A 20,235-nucleotide genomic window follows, 5' to 3' on the forward strand; every position below is an offset into this window, starting at 1 on the left:
ATGTTAAACAGGGCCAATAATGATACCCCACAATGACATGTGTGCCATTGTGCCATATAGGACATGATGTAAGAATAATAAGTATTTTGTATTCTTGTGTTTTGTGTAATTAGACTTGCAAGAAAGATTTTTTATCACTTCAATTTACAGATCTCCTTTCTTTCTGTGGGGATAACTTTTAGCCTGGTCATAAAGTCACCGGAATTTATTTTATATACACACCATGTATCTTTTTGCATTCTGGTATCTATTTTTTTTGTTAAAGTGCATTTATTCTAGTTCCTGTGGTTTCAATGACTTGCACTAAACTGAGATCCAATGGATGGGTCGGTCGCCAGATGCTCCAAGCACGTTTTGTCAGTTTACACCATCTCAGCTGTCTAAACAGCTTGGAGTTCCATCGTTCTTTTCTCCTTGAACTTCACATGTGCGGGGCTGCGGCACATCATGCAGCTTTAGACAGACAAGGACATTGAAAACAAGCAATATAACAACGTGTGGCAGTCTGTATTTACATGATATTCGGAAACAGAGAAAATTAACGACCCCTATTCTGTATGTTCTAGACACAGCGCCTTTCTGCTGGAGCTCCCGCTGGATTTGTTTGCACAGGCACTGCAGGTTTTGTGATGTGCTACTGGAGAGGTCATTCAGATTTGTTAATGTGACATTTACATCTTCAAGTCTCTTTAATATTGGATGAATGTATAATTTGTATAGCTGTGAAGACAACACCAATCTTACATCTGTCAAAATGCTTAAAGAGCTTTTCTAGATACTGTTTACATGTATACAATTACCTTAGGCCCCATCATACATGTAGTAGAAAATTTCAAGGCTGGCTGCTGCCAGACATGGAGCAAGCTGCCGCTGTGAGCCCAGGACTGGGAAACCCAACGGCAAGTAAAACTGTTTGCATCTGTGGTTGTGGCCGTGCTGCAGTTTCTTCCTCTAAAGGAGCAAAAGCAACCGCATGGCCAAAATTGTTGCTTTCAGGAAGGGAGATCCACTGCAGCCGTGTGCATAAAATGGTTCCCAACCAACTCAATTTTGAAAATGAGTGGTTGGCACTGTGGCAAAACATAGCGGTCTACTGGGGGATCTGAAATGGCTCTTAAGGCCATTTGATCAAAAATTTACCAAAAAGGACCTCTGGGTCCTTATTATTGCTGTATAATGACATTAGGCAAAATAATGTATTGGAAGGTCCGAGCTTGTTATTGATGTAATAAACAGAGTCTTATGACGCTTTGATCCATGGCCATTGTAGCTTTGGGTGATATATCTTCTATGTGGAAAAGCAAATACAAATAATTGTTCTTTCTTCTAAATTTTGGAAATATTAGTTGCTAATATTTCATTTCTGTTGTATATGCCCTCGATTAGTATTTCTCAACCAGGGTTCTGTGGAACCATAAAGTTCTTCCAGATTTAGCTAGGGGTTTCTTAAACAATGAGAAATTTGGACCTCTAAGGTCAGTTTAATGGACATCAATGGTCTTCTGTAGGTGACGTCTATGTGCTTGTATACATCCAAGGTAGGAGCAAGCTAGTTAAAATGTATCAGAAAATGTGTTTGCACTGTACGTAACTTACTTCCAGTTCTCTTCTGGCTGTGGGTTCCATTCCAGTGCTAGATTATAACTGGTTGGGGGGTGCATGTGACAGGTACCATGTCTTGTCATCTCCCCTAGAGACCAGTGACATAACATAATTTCCATTTTACAATGACATGTGGCTAAATATTTTAAAAGGTCTGAGCTGAGCTTGTTATTGATGTAATAAAAGTCTCATGATGGTTTGATCCACAGCAATTGTAGCTTTGGGTAATATAACTTCCATGTGGAATAGCACTTACAAATAATTTTTCTCTATTCTAAATGTTGGAAATATAGGTTGCTAATACATCATTTCTCTTGTATATACCCTGGACCAGTATTTCTCTAGCAGGGCTCCGTGGAACCATAGAGTTCTTCCAAAGGTTGCTGGGGGTTCCTTTGTTTCATGAGAAATTTGGATTTCTCAGGTCAATTTAAGTAATATTTTAAGCTTTCTATAAGGGTGGCATTTTTTCCATGGCCAGCAAAGTAAGAGGAATTCTTGCCGTTGGTCAATCATGCTAATGTACTGTGAGCTGTGGATATAGTATTTATAAAAGGGGTTCACTGAGACCTAAATGTTATTTCTAGAGTCCTCCTATGTAAAAAAAAAAAAAAAAGTTGGGAGACACTGTTGTTGGCGATTTATTTGGTGTAGTTGTATAAGTTTGCACGTCCCTTACTAAATGAGTATTACATTGCAACTTTCTAAGGTTAACACTAAGGCTAGGTACGGTACACACCTGCAATAATTGTCATTAGAAAACGACTAACGATAGATCAAAGATTATTCAACATTATTTTGCATATAGTGCAGGATTCTGTACATGCTGTAACGATACCATCGATCAAATATAATCCACCAATAATGTACACACACTAGATACAATCCTTTGAACGATGTGGGAAGTGACATGTACCAAGGAAAGTGTACTGCAGAACCATTCACAATCACTGAACCAAACAGATTTACCAGGACAGTCGTTCGTTTCTAGCAACATTCCTCATTCACCTTCGTTGTTGGCCTGTCGTGCACTTTTTTTGTTAACGATTCTCGAGTGATTGTTCATTAATTGGTTGTTTCAAACGACATTTATTGCACATGTGTACGTATCCTAAGGTGTAAAGGTAACTTTTCAAGCACTTGCCATCTCTTTAAATGGTGATGCATTAATGATTGTGTCCTAGTTTTGTGTATATCTAATATTCTCCTAAGTTGTAGAAGAAGGATATATTGAGATATCAAGTTATAGTTAAAATGTTAATTTACCCCTTGTGTTTTCTCCTATAGATGGGCAGAAGCAGGAGACATTAATGCACTTTGCTGCAAGGCTGGGCTTTTGCCATTTGTCCAAATTTCTTCTGGATCAACCTGGAGGCAGAAACGCATTGACTATTTCCAACAACGACGGCGCAACACCTGCAAGCCTGGCCCTTGAACGAGGCTTCAGGGAGCTTGTTCACCTTTTGTCAGAGTATGTATCTGTTTTACTTTGTTCTCCTGACCGTACATAAAAAAATTATCAATAGTCATGTATTTGTGAACCCTAATTTTACAGGTAGGTATTTTATTGTGTCCATATATTCTGCACTTTAGGAAAGTGCAGATTTGCTTGCCATGAAATCTGATACCAGTCAAGCTGAGCCTTCGAGGTTTATAGTCAACAACAATTTTTTTTTATAGTCCTCCAACAATTTTTGCTTGTTGCTCCAAGCCAGGCCTGAACTGGGAATCTGCAATTTCTGGCATGATCTTCAAGAATCTACTCAACTTCTATCAAGTCTGGTTCTATTTAAATAGTCCAGATAAATACAGACAACTTTAAGCTACCCAGGTTATTCAAGTCAGAAACGGCAGTGGCACAATACTGATTACACAAATGCTTTTCAACAGTTTACAGTGTTTAAAATGTTTGGGGTATTCCAAAGCATTCACCGTGCTGTACAAGTTAAATAGTCTTGACATTAAATTTAAACCTTTTAATCATTGGGGATGTGTCACCGCTCTTTTGACTTCTGTACTTTATAGATTTTTGGAGCTTTTTAAGTATTATTATTATTAATTATTATTAAACAGGATTTATATAGCGCCAACATATTACGCAGCGCTGTACATTAAATAGAGAATTGACTATTAACATATTTGTATATAGGAAAATATATATTTACCATATCTTATTCCCTATGTAAAAGTAGAATAAGAGAAGTACAGTGGTTTCTTAGCTATCTCGATTGTTCCCACTTGTTTCAGAGATTGCATGCTCAGTATAATATTATAGATGGTTTGGTGTTTTACATGGAAGAAGTAAAAAAAAGTGGTATTGTAGTTCCAATAAAACATTTATCCGCAAAGTGCTAAAAACAAAGCATAAATGTGAATGTTGGAATTTTGCATAAAGGCTGTGGCACTGGAAAGGTTCCACAGTAATGGAAAAGGTGGGTGGGTTAACGATACCATCTCAGTGTTTGTCTACCCCTTTCATCATCCTTGAAGTGTGAACCTCCCCCTAATGCATTGCATCTGTAGAGGTTGGAGGACTGCTTGCCTCACTATATAGTAATACTTGTCAAGTGAGTAGATGCCAGTTTACCCAGGAAACCTAGGAGATATCCGGCATTGGGGGTCCTACTAAGGCTGTCCTAGCGGTTAAAACAAGTCTTGGTCTGGCAAATAAACTGTATCTACAGGCTGCTCTGCAGTGGAGGTGATATAAGTTAAGGTAGGAGGAAATAGGCAGGGCCAAAGAGCAAGAGGGTAGAGAGTTTACTCCATGCTCAGTCCCTTTTCCTTTCAACATTTCCCTGCAATCATGCCCAGAGAAAAGAAGTGAAGGGCAGAAGGGTACTGGTTTGTGACACAAAGGTATAATCTTGGAGGTTCGGTCTGGTGCATTTGTAGGTTTGCTGGATAGTATGTTCAGAGTTAGGAGTGCTGGGAGGCAGAGAGATTCACTTAGAGAGGTCAGCTATTCTTACACAGAACTCGACTCTGCAATGAAGTTTTCTGCTCTCACATGGAATGCAGCGGTCCAATTCGTTTACAATGAAAAAGCACTCTTTTACTTGGGCAAGTGGTTCATACAGCTGTTACTATTTTGCTGAACTGAGGTTTAATTTTTTACAGTCTCGGCTGAACCTTTAATTAGGCTTCAAAATGATTATGAAAGTAGGGAATTCTAAATGTCGGGGCTTTTGAATTTTTTTCCAAATCATTGTGCCTGTTTATTTTTTTTGAACTGGGTAACAGATGAAACTGTGGGTGGCAGTTTGCTGTGTACTGTTAAGTTCTAGTTGATAATTGTTAATTAAGCTAATTTGCAAAATACAGTCATTAAAAAGACCCCTTAACACAAATTGTGAGTGCTCGTGTACATATGAGATTCAGGGTTGGAAGAGGTAGGACCAAGCTAGATAAAAAGTGTTTGCACTGTTCGTAACTTACTTCCAGTTCTCTTCTGGCTGTGGGTTCCATTCCAGTGCTAGAAGATAACTGGTTGGGGGGTGCATGTGGCAGGTACCATGTCTTGTCATCTCCCCTAGAGACCAGTGACATATCGTAATTTCTATTTTACTTGCTTTTGTTCTTCCTTGCATTGTGTTTGTAAATGAGACAAAGTGTTGTTCAGATATAAAATAGAACGTCTGGCAAAAAATATAGTTTTCCCTGCCAATTTATTTTATTGTTCTGTCCAACAAGTCATGCATGCTTCACTGGATAGTTAGAAGGGTGACACCAATGGTTCACACAGCTTTCTGTGTCACCTGTCATGTTGGACTAGGGAAGAGCAAATTAACTGATCATCTCAAATGTTAAAACTACTGACAGGTGAAGTGAACACCATTCATTTTTTTCTTACAATGGTATCTGTCAAGGGTTGGGATGTATTAAAAAACAGTCAGTTCTTGAAGCAGGAAAAATAGGCAAGTGAGGGACTTTGACAAGGCCAGATGGTTTTGGCTAAACACTGTGTGATCTCGTGCATAACGTGGGGTGTTGTAGGTATGCAGTGCTTAGAACCTACCAAAATGTGTCCAAAGCAGGACAGCTGGTGACATAGGTCATAGAGACCCATGGCTCATTGATGTGGTGTGGCGGAGTGGCACAAAATGCTGAAAAATGTAATGCTGGCCAGTCAGATCCATGAAAACCCCAAATCACCACTGAAAACATTTACAAATCCATGTAGGTGTCTGGACTGGGCCATGAAGCAATGAAAGTAGGTGGTGAGGTCCAAGGTGCATGTGAATCATTTTAACTAGGAAAGAGACAGGAAGCACATAATGTTAAAAGAAGATTGATTGAGGAGTGACTTTAAACAATCTTCTGCAAAGATACTTTGGAACACCTACATACGTCTTGAATGTCCACACGAGCCCACTACTTTCCCCACTCTTCTTGTCTCTATTTATCAATGGAAAGAATCAACTTTATATGTGAGTTGTTTGCTCAGCAAAGTATTGAATGTTGTACTGGTTTGGACACAATAATTTCTTCTCGCTGTGCTCATTCGATGCATTTCTGTTTGTTTGTGGTGATTTTCCCCTTCCCATGGTACACCACAAACTAACCAAGCTTTGACATTCCTCGGCTGTATGAAAAAAAGTCCTTCTGAATTGGCAAGTAGGTAATTCTTAGAAAATAGGAAACACATAGTATTCCTTTTCACAGTATTATAATACATTTTAACAAAAAGCTTTACATAAAAAATCCATAGTGATTTAAATGTGCACATTTAAGGTAAAAACACAAACTTATATGAAGGTTCCAACTTTAAGTTAAAACTCCTCTATAGTACAGGTCAATCCTGGCTGCAATTATGGAAAGGTATGGGTGCATCTCAGCCTTCAGAAGTAGCCCTACTAAGCCCACTAAGTTTAACTTCCAAAAAAGGGCCTGGTTGAGATCCAGCTCCTCCCTTCAGGGCAATATATTTGCAGGATCCACCCTTAATTTTGAGTTCCAGGGTTTGAAAATCCAAACTCAAAAATGCAAAAAGCTTCACAATGGAGTAGGAAAAGCTGCAAGTCTCCACTCCACGGTATCCTATCCACACATTCAATACAGGAAGAAGTGCTTATGTCATATTGGAAGGCACTATAAAGAAAGTTTAGTATTTACCTGCATATTAGATTTTTGCTATTCTGACATACATAGATTGTGAATTGTAAAGTATATACCATTTCCATATTGTTACAGCTTAGCAAATAACACTTAAAAAATTCTTTTTTATACAGGATTTTGCAGTTTTCTTTTTCATATGAACCGGATAGTGGCAAACATATAACTCTTGAAAATGATGATCTAGACAGGGTTCTCCCCTGGGCCCTTTTAGCTGGGTGCACCACCTGGCACTTTTCAGCACCCACCCGGCTGTTTTTGAGGTGGTTACTAAAGAGTTTGGTCACAATACAGGGACTGCCACCCACCTACAATTTCTTCCCACCCGGCTTAAAAAATGTCTGGGTTGAGCACTGCTAGATTACCTATAAATGTTGAACAAGCACAGAGACAAATGTTAAACCTTTCTAGAAATCTTGGCCACCCTTTAAAACACTGTAGCTCTCAGCACCTGTGGAGTATAGTTTAGTTTTGTTAATCTCCACCACCTCCCTTTATTCAACAATAATGCATACAAAGATACACATACATCACCTTTTTACTTAATTGGTTGGTTTCCTTGAAGATCCTCCCCTTTTCACATTAGACCTGTCTGTGGTCCACTTGTGATACTTTTTCTGGGCAGGGAGCCCAGTTACTATTTCTGTCTCCTTTTAAAGTTAGTATCATCTGAATCTAAGGCCAATTTTGGAACCATCCAAAGAAATCCCAAAAACATGCCTACATCAGATGAGTTTGCCCTTCAGATCAATTTATACAGAAAGCAGTCAGAATTCAGATTAGATGTAATCAGTGGTTCTTACACACAGTGTATCTTTGTATCCAAAATTTACCAACACATCTCATCTTCCTGCAAATGATTGGAACCCTCAAAAAATTGCCTGGTATGATTAGAGAGCTGCTAAATGTTCCCTCAGATTCATATCATATCCCTCTTCAAGAAGTTTGCATGTTTTTAGAATGGGGGAGGAAACCAGATCGCCTGGAGGAAGCCTACATAATCACAAGGAGAACATGCAGTTAGATTTATTGGCTTCCCCAAAATATTGGCCATTGACTGTGTCAATGACATATGAATATGGTAGGGACAGACATGGACATGACTACGAGCTTTGTAGTGTAAGTGCTGCCTAAAATGTCAGCGATATTTAATTACAAGTAAATAAATCAGATATCCGATCCAATAAAATGATCCTATCTGTTTTTATCTTATTGAAAGTGAAAATTTGCCCTTGTAAACCAGCCCTTGGTTAGAAATGTACCAAATCTTTGATTCATTACAGTTGCATTCTTATAATTACTTTCGCATGTAAACAACCATTTACGTAACCGGATAGGTCTTTAATCTGGTGAAATATGACTTGTTTTCATTCGTGATTGTAATTATGGCTGCTTGATGTTGTACTTAATATTTTATCGTGATGCAGAAGACCTGAGGTTTGAACTTGGCCGTAGCTATTAAAGGTGTTGCTGCTGTCTGTCTTATATCCTACGTGTGGAGCACTACAGTCATTTAATGAAACATAATAAACTGGTCGTAAAGGTGTGTATGCCAACAGTGAGCTCACATCATGTTGCTGTTATTATTGCAAGTCATCTTTGTTCTTTCCCTCCCTTTGTGGGTGAAGCAGGAAATCTCACCTTTAAGATGTTATCTTATAATTCTGTAGACGGGAGGAGACCTCTTTGTGGTACAGTTTGAGGTAAAATTAACAACAATTTTTAGTTTCTTGTAACCTGGAGTCAAGAAAACTTTTTCTTTTAATTATACTTCTTTCTTCTATGGCTCTTTATATTCCAATAATAATGTTCTTTTAAATTCTCAAAGGAACGAAGGTAAAAAACTTCACCAATTTTGTTTACTTCTGCCGTCAGGGTTAATCATCCCATGTGAGCGAGGGATTTAGTTGGAACGTAAGGTGTTTTAAACCTGCCAGGTGTTGTGTTACACATAGCACAATACACCTGTGTTATTGGTATGCTTGCCACCTTTCTGCCATCATGGAACATTCCTGTGGAAGAAACTAAAACAGGTGCAACAGATGACTTCAGCCTCTGTCTGGAGCAATAATAGAATTTTACTTCCAATGCAAAAAGAGTTACTTGGAAATATTGGGTGATCTTTATTTGGAAAGTGTTGGATGGATTGATCTTTGTGACCCATATAAAGAAGACCATGGTCTGCGGACAGGTTAATCTGCTAACACGTGTTGGATGGAGACACATGACCTGCACACCCATGCTTCATTTTCGGGAGGAAAAGAGGAAAAGAGGAAAAGTGTACGCTCTCATGGCTGTCTTATCAAATGTAGCTTAAGGCTGTAATCCACATTCATTTTACAATGAGTTATATGAAGCACAAGCTTTACTGAGCATTCATTACTATGTGGCTCAATGTGGTTCTTGTAGCTTGAAAGCTCATAGTATGTCAGGAATGGATGGTGATGGTTTTCTTTTACCATGTATTTCTGAAGTCTTGCATAGCTTTCACCTGCATGTTTACTGGCAACTGAGTTTCCAAATGCTTGTACATTACTGTGCACTTGTTCATCTTTTATCTACAGGGCTGTTGTTATCTTGTGGTGGAACAGCAGCGGATGTTCAGAATATTTCCAGTATGACTACTTGACTCGGGCGAGTACCTTCTTTGCTTAGCGTCCATCATGCTTGTCAAGTTTTCAGGCTTCTTTATCTTATTTGTTAAACTATTGAATTTATCGCTGAATTGTTACCAACATCTATGCATCTATTTGGCCAAAGGCAACTTCTATGGACCACACTATTTGAAATGAAGAACAAGAATTTTTTAAAAGTGCATTGTGACCCATAAACATGGGTAAAAGTTCCATTCTACAACACAAACATATTAAATCACTTGGGATGCTGGTATAACCTTGTTAATTCCTTGCTAGATTTCTTTCATCGGGGTAAAGAGTTGGTTAATAAGTGCCACACGGTTGTATTATTACCTGTTTCCATAGCTTCGTAGCTTGGCTCAGCTCTTTGGGGTGGAATCTAAGGAGTTGTTGTGGGAGTTGTTGTGGGAGTCACTTTTGTTGCCATTTCAAAATACTGATTACGTTCTATTTCTTATTAACCAGTTGCTCTGTGATTGTGCCATGTGTACTCATGACTCTGCTCCTGGATCATCGTAACAGATGGAAATGTTATAGTAATACAGATAAATGCTTAATATTTTTACATTTGTTATTATTAGGGGTACTTAATTCTTGTTATATTTGTTCTCATAATATGTAACTGGCTGTTACCAATTCCTACGTTTTTCTTAATGACTGGCTTGATAATTCAGGGTTGGTAGCACTTGGAAATTATGTTTCGACCTCTTAAAATACTGATATTATTTTATAAACGTATAGGAAATGACAGTTTAATGTTATGTTGAATGTTTATGAACTTTCAGATATGTATGTAATGAGTATCCTTGGTGAACTGATAAAGCTTAATAAATGATAGATCACATGGAGATTACTGTGATGTATTTGGTCTGCACGAACAGAGCGAAAATGTCCAGTGATGTTGAGTCACAGCACAACTTGTAAAATTATTATTTTGGGCTGTCTTTCCACTGCAAATTGCACATTGTGTATCCATGTGGCTGCGCTATTGCTGCTTCATAAACTGAAAGCTCAAACCTAATTGGTAACTGTAAGGAATTAGTGACAGTTCATAGTGTTGACACAAATCTGCATTTGTACTGGGATATCTGGTTTTAGAACCCAAGGGGGTAAATTTAGGTATTTTGCTAAATTTTACTTCTCAGATATAACTTGCTGCCTTTTTGTTTTTGCAGAACTGTCTCCAAAAGAACACCTTACCTATGTGACCCCTCTCATGTGGAACGTTTTGGAGACTCCTGGCTGAAACACCATTTGGAATTAAATATTTACATTCTGACCCGAGAAGTTGGCCCACAGTCACGTATCGGAATGGAAGACCTCATTGAAGACCTGTGCAGACATATTGAGAGTCGTTCTAACTGTCAGGTAAGCCTCCTTGGAATCAAGATAATTACGATTGCACAGATCTGTGGAAACTTCTTGCCAATGCAAATCTTATTTCTGTGGACTGACTTTAGTGGTGTAGGCGAAGGGGTGAGTAACAAGTGGGGTTCCTATTTTTTATCCTTAGTGGTATTCTAGATTGCCTATCCTGAGTTATATAGTAATTTTGTGGGGTGAAAGGATAGACAGGCTTTTGCAGGCAAATATGAAGGTTAATTGTTATTTATTTAATAGTATATAGTATACTTCTATACTTTACACAAATCAAATAGGTTGTGACACTAAAGAAGATTTATATGTGATTACTTATATACAGTTCACAGGTTTCAAGTATAATCTCAGCATAAATTTCAATGGTGTCTCAAGTACCCGACGCGTTTCGCCCATAGGCTTCCTCAGGGGAGAATTGAGTTTGGAGAATAGCTTGAAAACTGAAGTTATATCTAATACCAGCATGATGGGTAAAAAGAAAGCAAAAAAATAGCAAGTGGAAAAACAATAAGTTAAGTTTCAACACTGAAACCATCTATGTTGTAATACATAGAGGTAAATAAATATATAGGTTATAAACAATATTACTTTCATTACAACAAATTGCATCCAATCATGAAAAGGGGGTTATATATGCAACTAAAAAATAATTTTAGTGTTAGGGTTAAAGGTCAAAATTAAATGTGTGGCAAAAGTGGTTTAATAAATGAATGTGAAGGATATGAGTAAACACAGATTGCACTTACTATAATGCTGTTAACAGTCCAGAACAAAATGTATATGTAGAGTAGGATAGGACACATAAGATAAATACATTCCTGGATGTTCTGTTGGGGAGAGAAAATGTATTCAGTGTTAGGAATTGAAAAAATGTTTTGGAACAAAACATCAGCTGTTAAAAAGTAAAAATACATACACCCTCCAACTTGCCTTTGCTGGGGTCTGTAGTTATTGAATAGATAAGGAGAGTATATTAGTTTGAATGGACATATCCAGGTCAGGAAAGTATATGTCACTGTTGTAAAACCAAATATCATACCATGGGTATATATGAATATACCTGTGATCAGTGGAGTCTATGGAATGTATGCTTAGAGGGTTATGGTGTTTACTTACATTCAAATCAATTGATGCTTTATGTTGTTAGAGAGATGGAAACCTTCTAAGGAAGCTGCAAAGCACCATGTAACTAAGGACAAAAATAAAGTGTTTAAATTAAGTGAATAATCAGATGGGGTAGGCTTTGAAGAGAAGGGAACACAAGTGTGCTTCCCTGCCTTTACAAAAAGATTACTGGTTTAGCTTGAGAATCTGTCTAAAAAATGCAGAGGATTTGGGATGTCAATGTGGTTTTATGTGGGAGAAGATCTACCAGCAATTTTAAAGTTGAGCACTTACTTCTATCAGTGGGGGTCGTAGGAGTAAAGTTGTCGAGGAGCCGTCAGTCAGCTGTGAAAGGACTGCACACACGGGCGTCTCGTCCCTAAATAACACATCATGGAGGCCGCCCTGCATTACCTAAGCCCATGCAAGATCTCGATGTTCCCACTAGAGCGGGGAGGCAATTTTGGGTAAGGGATGAGGGAGGGTTTTTCCCTTACTTAATTGACACTGCAAAAAAAAAAAAAAGAGGTGAAGAAACACAAAAGAAAGACATTAGCCTGCCAATAGGTCTACACGATAATTAGGCATATCCTGAGTATGCATGGAATCCCTAAGGTTCCCAGCAAATCAGCGAGCTCGCGGCTGCCATCTTTGTGGAGGGAAAAGTGTGTTTTTTTGCTAAGAAGATGAAGAAAATGAGAGATTGTAAAAGAATGAGAAGGAAATACCTAATGCATAATAAGAAGAGGGTAGAAAGGTTATGTATACAGTAATGAAGAATTGAGAAGCCATGTTATCGCTCTCACCTGCAGAGGCAAATAAGCCCTGGGTATTCCAATTCCTGGGTTTGAAAGTGAGTGTTGGATGCTGGAACAGCCAACCCGCCTAAGTGCACCCATGCTAAATCAGTTATCATGGGTGCCCCCGTCCCCAGTAGGGTGATGGAAGAAAAATATGTATTGGTTGAAAGAAATATTTTAATAAAGTAAATTAGTATAGGCTGATTAATTTTTTACCATTGCTGAACTAAAGTGTGAGTGAATTAGGTTGGGGGCAATGAAGTCTCCCAGATGCGATCATCTCATCTCTCTGCAATGAATCAAGGATATCGGACACTCATGATAAACAGTTTTTCACTTGTCATAATAGTAATAATAATATTACATCCCATGGCCAATAAATGGATCAATTTCAAATATAGTACAGCATATACACAATTCCAACACATTACATTTATTGTGATATTTAATAAATCTCGTGGTACAGAAATTTATACATTGGTTATTAATAATTGTGTAACTTTTACAGAAATATACAAATAGAAGCCATAGTAATCACATTTCAAAAAATAATTTAAAAAAATGTTGGTTCATTATAGAAAGGGTTTAGAGGAAAGGACATCATTAAGTCCCAGTGGTTTTGTGGCGCTAAATCAGAATACTTTAGTACCCAGTTCTGGATTTGGTTGCACCTACTGCTACTGAACATTGCTGTGGCTGTAGGACTGAGATTTTGATGGTTGAATATATTCAAAGTAATGATTGTAACCAAAACTTTTTGGTGTTTGGATGGCCATTCTTACATGGCAACTTACACTCACTTACCTCTCATATGGAAACCCTTTACTCGGAATTAGGCAGCATAGGCACTCCCAATATGGCACATGGGTACAGGAAGAGTGTCCTCAGTGGGATTGAAATACAATATACAGAGATCCAAAATAGTTTCATTTAGTTTTAGATAGAATGGAGATTAGAACCCTTGTCAAGTTTTTACTGCTGTGTGGGGTGTTTGCCATTCTTTAATTGTTCTGGTGACTTTTTACCATACGGGTAGTTAAAGAAAATCTCTATCAGTAGCAAATATTGAAACAAAATAACCTTTTGCTATTAGAGAAGGTGCCCCTTCCCTCATTTGGTAAAACAGTTGTCTTTGTGATAGCAAGTGACGAATAGGTGCTCTTAAGAGAGCTCTGGATAATATTACAGAACTGACTGTGGTCTTAATCTTCACTCATTCTTTACGAGCTACTTTAAGTTTCTTAATTGAAAAGAAAAATGTTTGTGAGTTTTCTACCATTTGTTGGTGCATTATGGGCACATTTTCTTTACCTGTAATATGCAAAAAGGTGAGAAGTAAGACGGCTTAGGGCCTATTCCTACTACAGCTGATTGCATTTTTTAAAATGCATGTGTCCCTATTCTCCGTAGAATTTTATTTAGGCTGGGTGGGAAGAAGCTGTAGATGAGAGGGGGCCCTGTACTATGACCCAACTTTTGAGTAACTACCGAAAATCAGCCGGGTGGTTTTTAAACGTGCTGGGTGCCCGGCTAAAAGGGGCTGGGGAGAACACTATGCGTGCGGCACCACTTTATATGACACTGCAATGCACTGGTAAGGTGCATTTGGTTGCTGTTAATGATTTGCAACCCAGCACACCAACACGTATTGTGCATTGGCATGCATTACATTAACCTGTGTTTCTGCTGCAAAACTGTGGGAACAAGCCATTAACGTTTATTAATCCCTGTGAGCAAAAAAAAAAAAATACTGGTCACCTGCAGTGTAAATCTTTGGTCTACATAATAAAATATACATACAGTTAGAAGATGGGATTCCCTAGTGCAGTAACTTTATCTTTTAAAGTTTGATGGCAAGAAAGCTGCCCAGAGCGCCACCTAGTGCACAGCTGGGTTCTTAGTTTCACCTTGGTATTTACCGTACATTTTTACAAGCAGAATGCACTGAACCAGGCAGTTTTATCTAGAAAAAAATTCTGCAAAAAGCATACTTAGGATTTTATAGCTGTAATAAATAAATAAAAAGTGTTAAAAATTATTTATAATGCAAGGTATAGGAAAATGTAACCTAAATTTGTATATTTATATTATGCTATTATATAATAAACATTATGTACTTGTTTTTTAGAACTAGATGCATTTCCCACAGGAGTGTGTAAAAGTGACTTTCACCATGCATTCATTGTCGATGAATCAATGACTGTCATTTAAAGTGGTACTAAACTCATTAATGTGTGGTGAGCTTCTGCTAAAATCAGAATATGGCATAGACTTGGCTATGTGTAGCCACTCTGCATGGATGACAGGTCCAGTACCAGTCATCACTGCATCCTTGGAAAGCCCCATCTTCATTGCTGGCTCCTCGGCGGACATCCGAGGAAACGGCAATCTTCTTCAGCCATTGAATGGCCGCTGACAATGTAACTCTTGCATGTGCACAGGAGTTACATTGTCTCCATCGCTTGCACACAGAGCTGAGCTTTTCACACATGCACATGGTACAGCTAAAACGAAAAGCCACCAGGTGCCAGGGTTTTATTTGGCAAATTAACTCTACCTCCTGGTGACCTTTTGTTTTGTTTTTTTAAGTTTGAATACGCTTTAGGGTTCATGCACTGGAATGATTCACCTGCATTGAATGTTTGGTAAATATCAGATTAACTGCTTTTCAATATGGCCCTTTCGGTGGAAACCTAAAGGTCCAAGAATGTGTGTTCAGCAATAAGGGGTCATTTCAGAAGGCAATTTATTGCTCATGTATCCTTCAAATGTTTGAGATGCATGTACATAAATCACAAATAAGTGATTGGATGTATTTATAATGTATGTATTATACTCTGCTGGGAAGGTTGTTCCCTCAAAAACGGTAGTGAGTAATATGAAGCTTCAGATTCACATTGCAAAGTGAACTTACATGTTGTGAAAATAGCCTGTACCCCTTTAGTAAATCAGTCTGATGCAAATTCTTTTTTGCAACACATTTCTTTCAGTTGGGCCGTGCCTTTTTACCACTGAGCTATGTTCAGTAGTTCTTAGTCGTAATGCGGAACTTGTGGTCAGGAAGTAGAATATTGCTTTATCTAGAAAACAAACGCCATTTTCAGTTACATTTATTCTGCTGTAGTTGCATTCTTCTGTCACCCCCGCCTCCCCCCCAATAAGTATAATACATTATCAAGATGTGAAGTAAATTATTCAAGACATAAAACATAAATTCCTTGCAACTATATTCTTGCACCCAACCCCCCCCTCCTCCCTAATATTAGATTGTGTAGCCTGGACTATTGCTTGCTTTCACCTACACTATATAAAATTGTTTTTAGTGATGCTCAGAATTCTGCCTAAAACTATGCAGTGTGCACACCGTTCCTCAGTCTTTGGTGCCAGTTACCCCATATATGTGTTTGATCCATAGTGAGACCTCATTTGTATCCCCTCTAAATGCAGCCATATGAATAGATTGCTCAGTAATTAGAACTCTGGCCTTTGCAGCTTTGGATCCCAGGTTCGGATCTCAGGCCAGGACACTATCTGCATTGAGTTTGCAGGTTCTCCCCGTGTTTGCATGGGTTTTCTCCCACATTCCAAGAAACATGCGGTTAGGTTAGTTCCCCCCCACAATTTACCTTAGACTGTATTAATGACATATGACTATGGTGGGGATGTTAGATTGTGAGGTCCTTTAAAGGTACAACGATGGACTTTGTAAAGTGCTGCATAATATGTTTGTGCTATATAAATACTGTGTAGTAATATTAGTTTAACAGAAAAAAACACTTAAAAAGCATGTTTCTTTCTGAGATTTTTGAGATTGGCAGTCCACCGCAGCATTGTACTGTAGACTCCACTTCACTTCCAACCATGGTAACTTGGGTAACATTTTGTGCATGCAGTTTTCTTCAAAGTGTTACTTCTAGCTCTTTCTAGAACTTTCCCACTCTCTGAGGAGGAACTGCATTGCAAACACATAGGCAAAAGTTACCGCGTTGGCACACCTTGGGGCTTCTTTCGGGCACATAGCAGCAGTTTTTTGTTTTGTGACTTGGAATGACTTACTGCGTGGTTTTTAATCTGCAAGAATAAAATGAGTTTTATGGTGGATCCTCCAAAATAGGGACAAACACGTGTTTGCATCTAAAGATGACCTATTAACTTTTTTGGCTGTTTTTATTTTTTTAAATAGTGGGAGACATTTTATTTGCATGTAAGAAATGTATTTGTGCTATATTAATACTACATGTGGTTCTACATGATGATAATTTTAATACATTTCAATATCTAGATACATATATTTTATTAGGTTGTAATTCTTTATAATAATTATTTTGTATGTGATATACTATTTAATATTTGTTGTGCCTGTTTACTTATATCATTTTCTTTGTTTATCAGGGCAATACTGTAAAGTCGGAGCAGGAACCTGAGTCGAAAGAGATGACGGATTTATGTCCAAGGGATGAAGAGCAAGTTGTTACTGATAAGACTTTGGATTTGCACAGTGACTCTGATGGCACTGAGGTGAAATCATCTACGCTGTGCAGCGAGGAGAGCTGCACGAGTGACAAGGTGGATGAACTTAGTGTTAACATTGACAGTGAGGTGGAAACTATGGGTGGAGATAATGCAATGTTTTCCTTTGCTGGTACAAGTAAAGAACCCAAAGAGGAAGAGGAGGGAACGAAGTCTATTGTAGAGCCAGAAGATGTATCAGTTACAGACCAACACATACAACGATTTCCCACTGAGGTACAGGCAGCTGAATCCCTTCTGTCCAGTGGAAATTCAAATGAGGAAACTGGAATGACCTCAACTGGAATTGTTTTGGACCACAAAGGCCTGTGCGGGAGAGATAATTTGGATGAGGAAATGATAACCACTACAGAGAGAGCGACTCCAGACGTTGCTCAAACGGAAGCTACAGACAAAGCCACTGTATCGAATCTAGCTGCTGGCGTGGACATGGGCCAGGCCATGGCAGGGTACTGTACTAGTGCAGCAAGTTCCAAGGACACAGTAGGTAATACCGAGAACAGTGAACAGGAAATAGGCGCAGTCACACTACTGCCTGGTAATGAAAATCAGGCTATTGATAGTTTTAACGACAGTTCCTGTCAGGGGGAGATAAATCTTTGCCTACTAAATAAAACTGAGCAATGTGACGTTGTGGAGTCCGCACGCCCACAGGAATGCAGTGCAATAAACGCTTCGGACTGCACAGAGACGTGTGACATGAAAGACCCTGAAACAAGTGTGTCAGCTTCACAAAGGGAAAGTTCAGACCACAATGTGGGTGATATCAATTTGACGGATAAGGAAGGAAATGCACCCACAGATGGGGCAACGGAATGCCAGCCTAAAAGTAATGGCACTGACACTGGAGCCATGCTTGAAAAAGAAGTTGCTGCGGTCACTGCAGCAACTTCAGCACAAACCACTGAAGATCTTTGTGTAGGTACTGAACAAGCCATGCCAGACCCTTGTACTAGCTCAGTGCAAAGTATGGACACGCAAAGTATGGACACGCAAAGTATGGACACACAAAGTACTCCAGGGACCAGCGAACAAGGTACTGAAGGGGCATCAACACTGTCTGTTACTGAAAATCCGGCTACTCCTCAGTTTGTTAACACTGACCAGGGAGAGCCCAGTCTCTGCCTGGAAACTGGAAAGTGTGGCATTGTTGAATCTGGACAGCCACAAGAACGCATAGCAATAATCACCTTGGACCTGATTGAGGCATGGGAATCTGAGCAAAAGGAAACAAAAGCTTCACTAAACAAAAGTTTAGACCAGTTTAGCGAGAGCACAAGTCTGAATGCAGAAGGTGAAAAGGCTGGCACAGAAGCAGATGTACCTGTCTGCTCTACTCAGGACTGTGTAGGTAAAGAAAAGGATGCTGATATTGTTACAACACCTTCCCCACAAGACACGTTGGATACAGAAACACCAAGCCTTGTTGAATGTGTGGAGGTGGAGTCAGTAGAGGTTGCCAAGCAGGCTCCTGTAGAGCGTGATAGACTTGAAGATAGCTCAGAGGTGTTAAAAGTCTCCAGAGCTTCACTTCAGCCTATAGCCGAGGAGTCCATAGTCAGCGGTGACTCAAGCTCAGATAATGCTCCTACAAGCAGTGAGAGTGAGGCCTCTTCTGTCCCCAGCGATTCAGAAAAGCCTTCACATCCAGATGAGGAGCGCACTGGGCAAGGAATGAATCAGCCTTCCAGTACAGTGGATTGTCCCATAGAGCGCATTGCAGCTGCACTTGTGAATTCGGTGGTGGATTCTACAGCAAAATTGTGTATGAAGGAGATGGTTAGCACAGATTCTGGAATGCCGGAAAATGATTGCGCACAGTGTGTCCAGGAATATGACCAGGATACGGGGGAAAGTATCCACTTGCTTAAAGAAGAGGACTCTGGGCTGGATTTATCTGTGAACATGGAAGAAACACAGTGCCCAAGCATATCCGATACCGAGATTGCTTTAGGTAAAGATGATCCTGTTTTATTTTCAAGTTTCTCTGTTATTCTTTTCTGATAGTATTTATTAGATGTACAATATATATGCTATTACTATAATCAGAATTTTAGATGAGTAGGTTAAGGAAAAGTTTGCAGAAACCATTTTGCTCAGTGTGGTTAGCCATGATGTATTCAGCCACATCATGTCTTGCTGTTCCTCCTAATCCAAGTTACTTCTAATGGTGACCATGCAAGTATTGGTATCATTAGGATGATCATTCAAAGCAACTTCAATGATTCAACTAAATAGGAATCATAATCCACTAAATTGTTTCATCAGTTTAATAAGCTTTTGATCAACCATTGCAAATTTGTATTATTTGTTTCTGATCAAATTAATCAATTTATATTTTTAAACAGACAATTTCTGATGTTATTTTCAATTTATGTTATATATGTTGCAGCATTTCATTTGATCATTTGCTTTCTTGGTATCTTTTGTACCTAGATTGATCAAAGTCAATAAACGTATAGCCACCTTAAGGCTCTAGATAGCAATATTGTGATTGGTTTGGTACCAGAAGCAATGTAACAATTTTTTAAAATGTTGACCACCTCCTGTGCTTGTGGACCTAATAACCCGAACTAACTCTAAAGGTGGCCTCATACCTATCAAAATCAATAAATCCAATAAAAACAATTCTATTAAATGAGAATCCTAAACCAAATATTAATTTTAGCAAGCTATTGATTTCACGCCGGCAGGCCCATAGACTGTGCCAAACTTATATTGCTCATTTCTAATCACGTGATCAAACTTTAATCAATATAATATGTATTGAAGCTTTCAGTTTGATGAATGGTTTGTTTGCAATAGCTTGTACCTAGATCACAAGTCAATACATGTATGGCCACCTTAAGGCTCTAGATATAAATATGGTGACTTGATTGCTTCAGGTGAATGAATCTGTAGCTTGCATTCACTTTTTAGCAGCTTCTGTTCACGCTATATACCATTATCATTACTGTAGATTATGTTTTAGCAGTTTCAGGTGCAAGGCAGCAATCTCAGGCATGCGTAAGCTGTTAACTCCTGCAATGCCACCTCCTATACTTATAATATCGGCAGCTTTTCGGCCATAC

At 38.7% G+C, this 20,235-nt stretch overlaps 1 protein-coding gene and 2 non-coding genes across 7 annotated transcripts in view; all 3 read left to right on the forward strand.

Moving 5' to 3' along the window:
* Window positions 1-20,235, forward strand: part of AKAP13 (A-kinase anchoring protein 13) — a 171,135-nt gene that overhangs the window by 68,917 nt on the left and 81,983 nt on the right. For 4 of the 5 annotated variants that reach the window (XM_072402694.1, XM_072402696.1, XM_072402697.1 and 1 more), the window contains exons 6-8: window positions 2,890-3,073; window positions 10,529-10,721; window positions 17,027-19,118. In XM_072402694.1, the coding sequence (XP_072258795.1) occupies window positions 2,890-3,073; window positions 10,529-10,721; window positions 17,027-19,118 (2,469 nt within the window). The remainder of the gene's footprint in view (window positions 1-2,889; window positions 3,074-10,528; window positions 10,722-17,026; window positions 19,119-20,235) is intronic. The other variant, XM_072402695.1, reaches the window with a different exon arrangement.
* On the forward strand, window positions 1,577-1,709 carry LOC140325088 (small nucleolar RNA SNORA54). Its single transcript, XR_011919670.1, has one exon. It is a non-coding gene; the product is annotated as a small nucleolar RNA SNORA54 (small nucleolar RNA).
* LOC140325087 (small nucleolar RNA SNORA54) lies at window positions 5,021-5,153 on the forward strand. The gene has a single exon (XR_011919669.1). It is a non-coding gene; the product is annotated as a small nucleolar RNA SNORA54 (small nucleolar RNA).

Source organism: Pyxicephalus adspersus, chromosome 2 (genome assembly GCF_032062135.1).
Source record: "Pyxicephalus adspersus chromosome 2, UCB_Pads_2.0, whole genome shotgun sequence".
NCBI classification, from domain to species: Eukaryota; Metazoa; Chordata; class Amphibia; order Anura; family Pyxicephalidae; genus Pyxicephalus; species Pyxicephalus adspersus.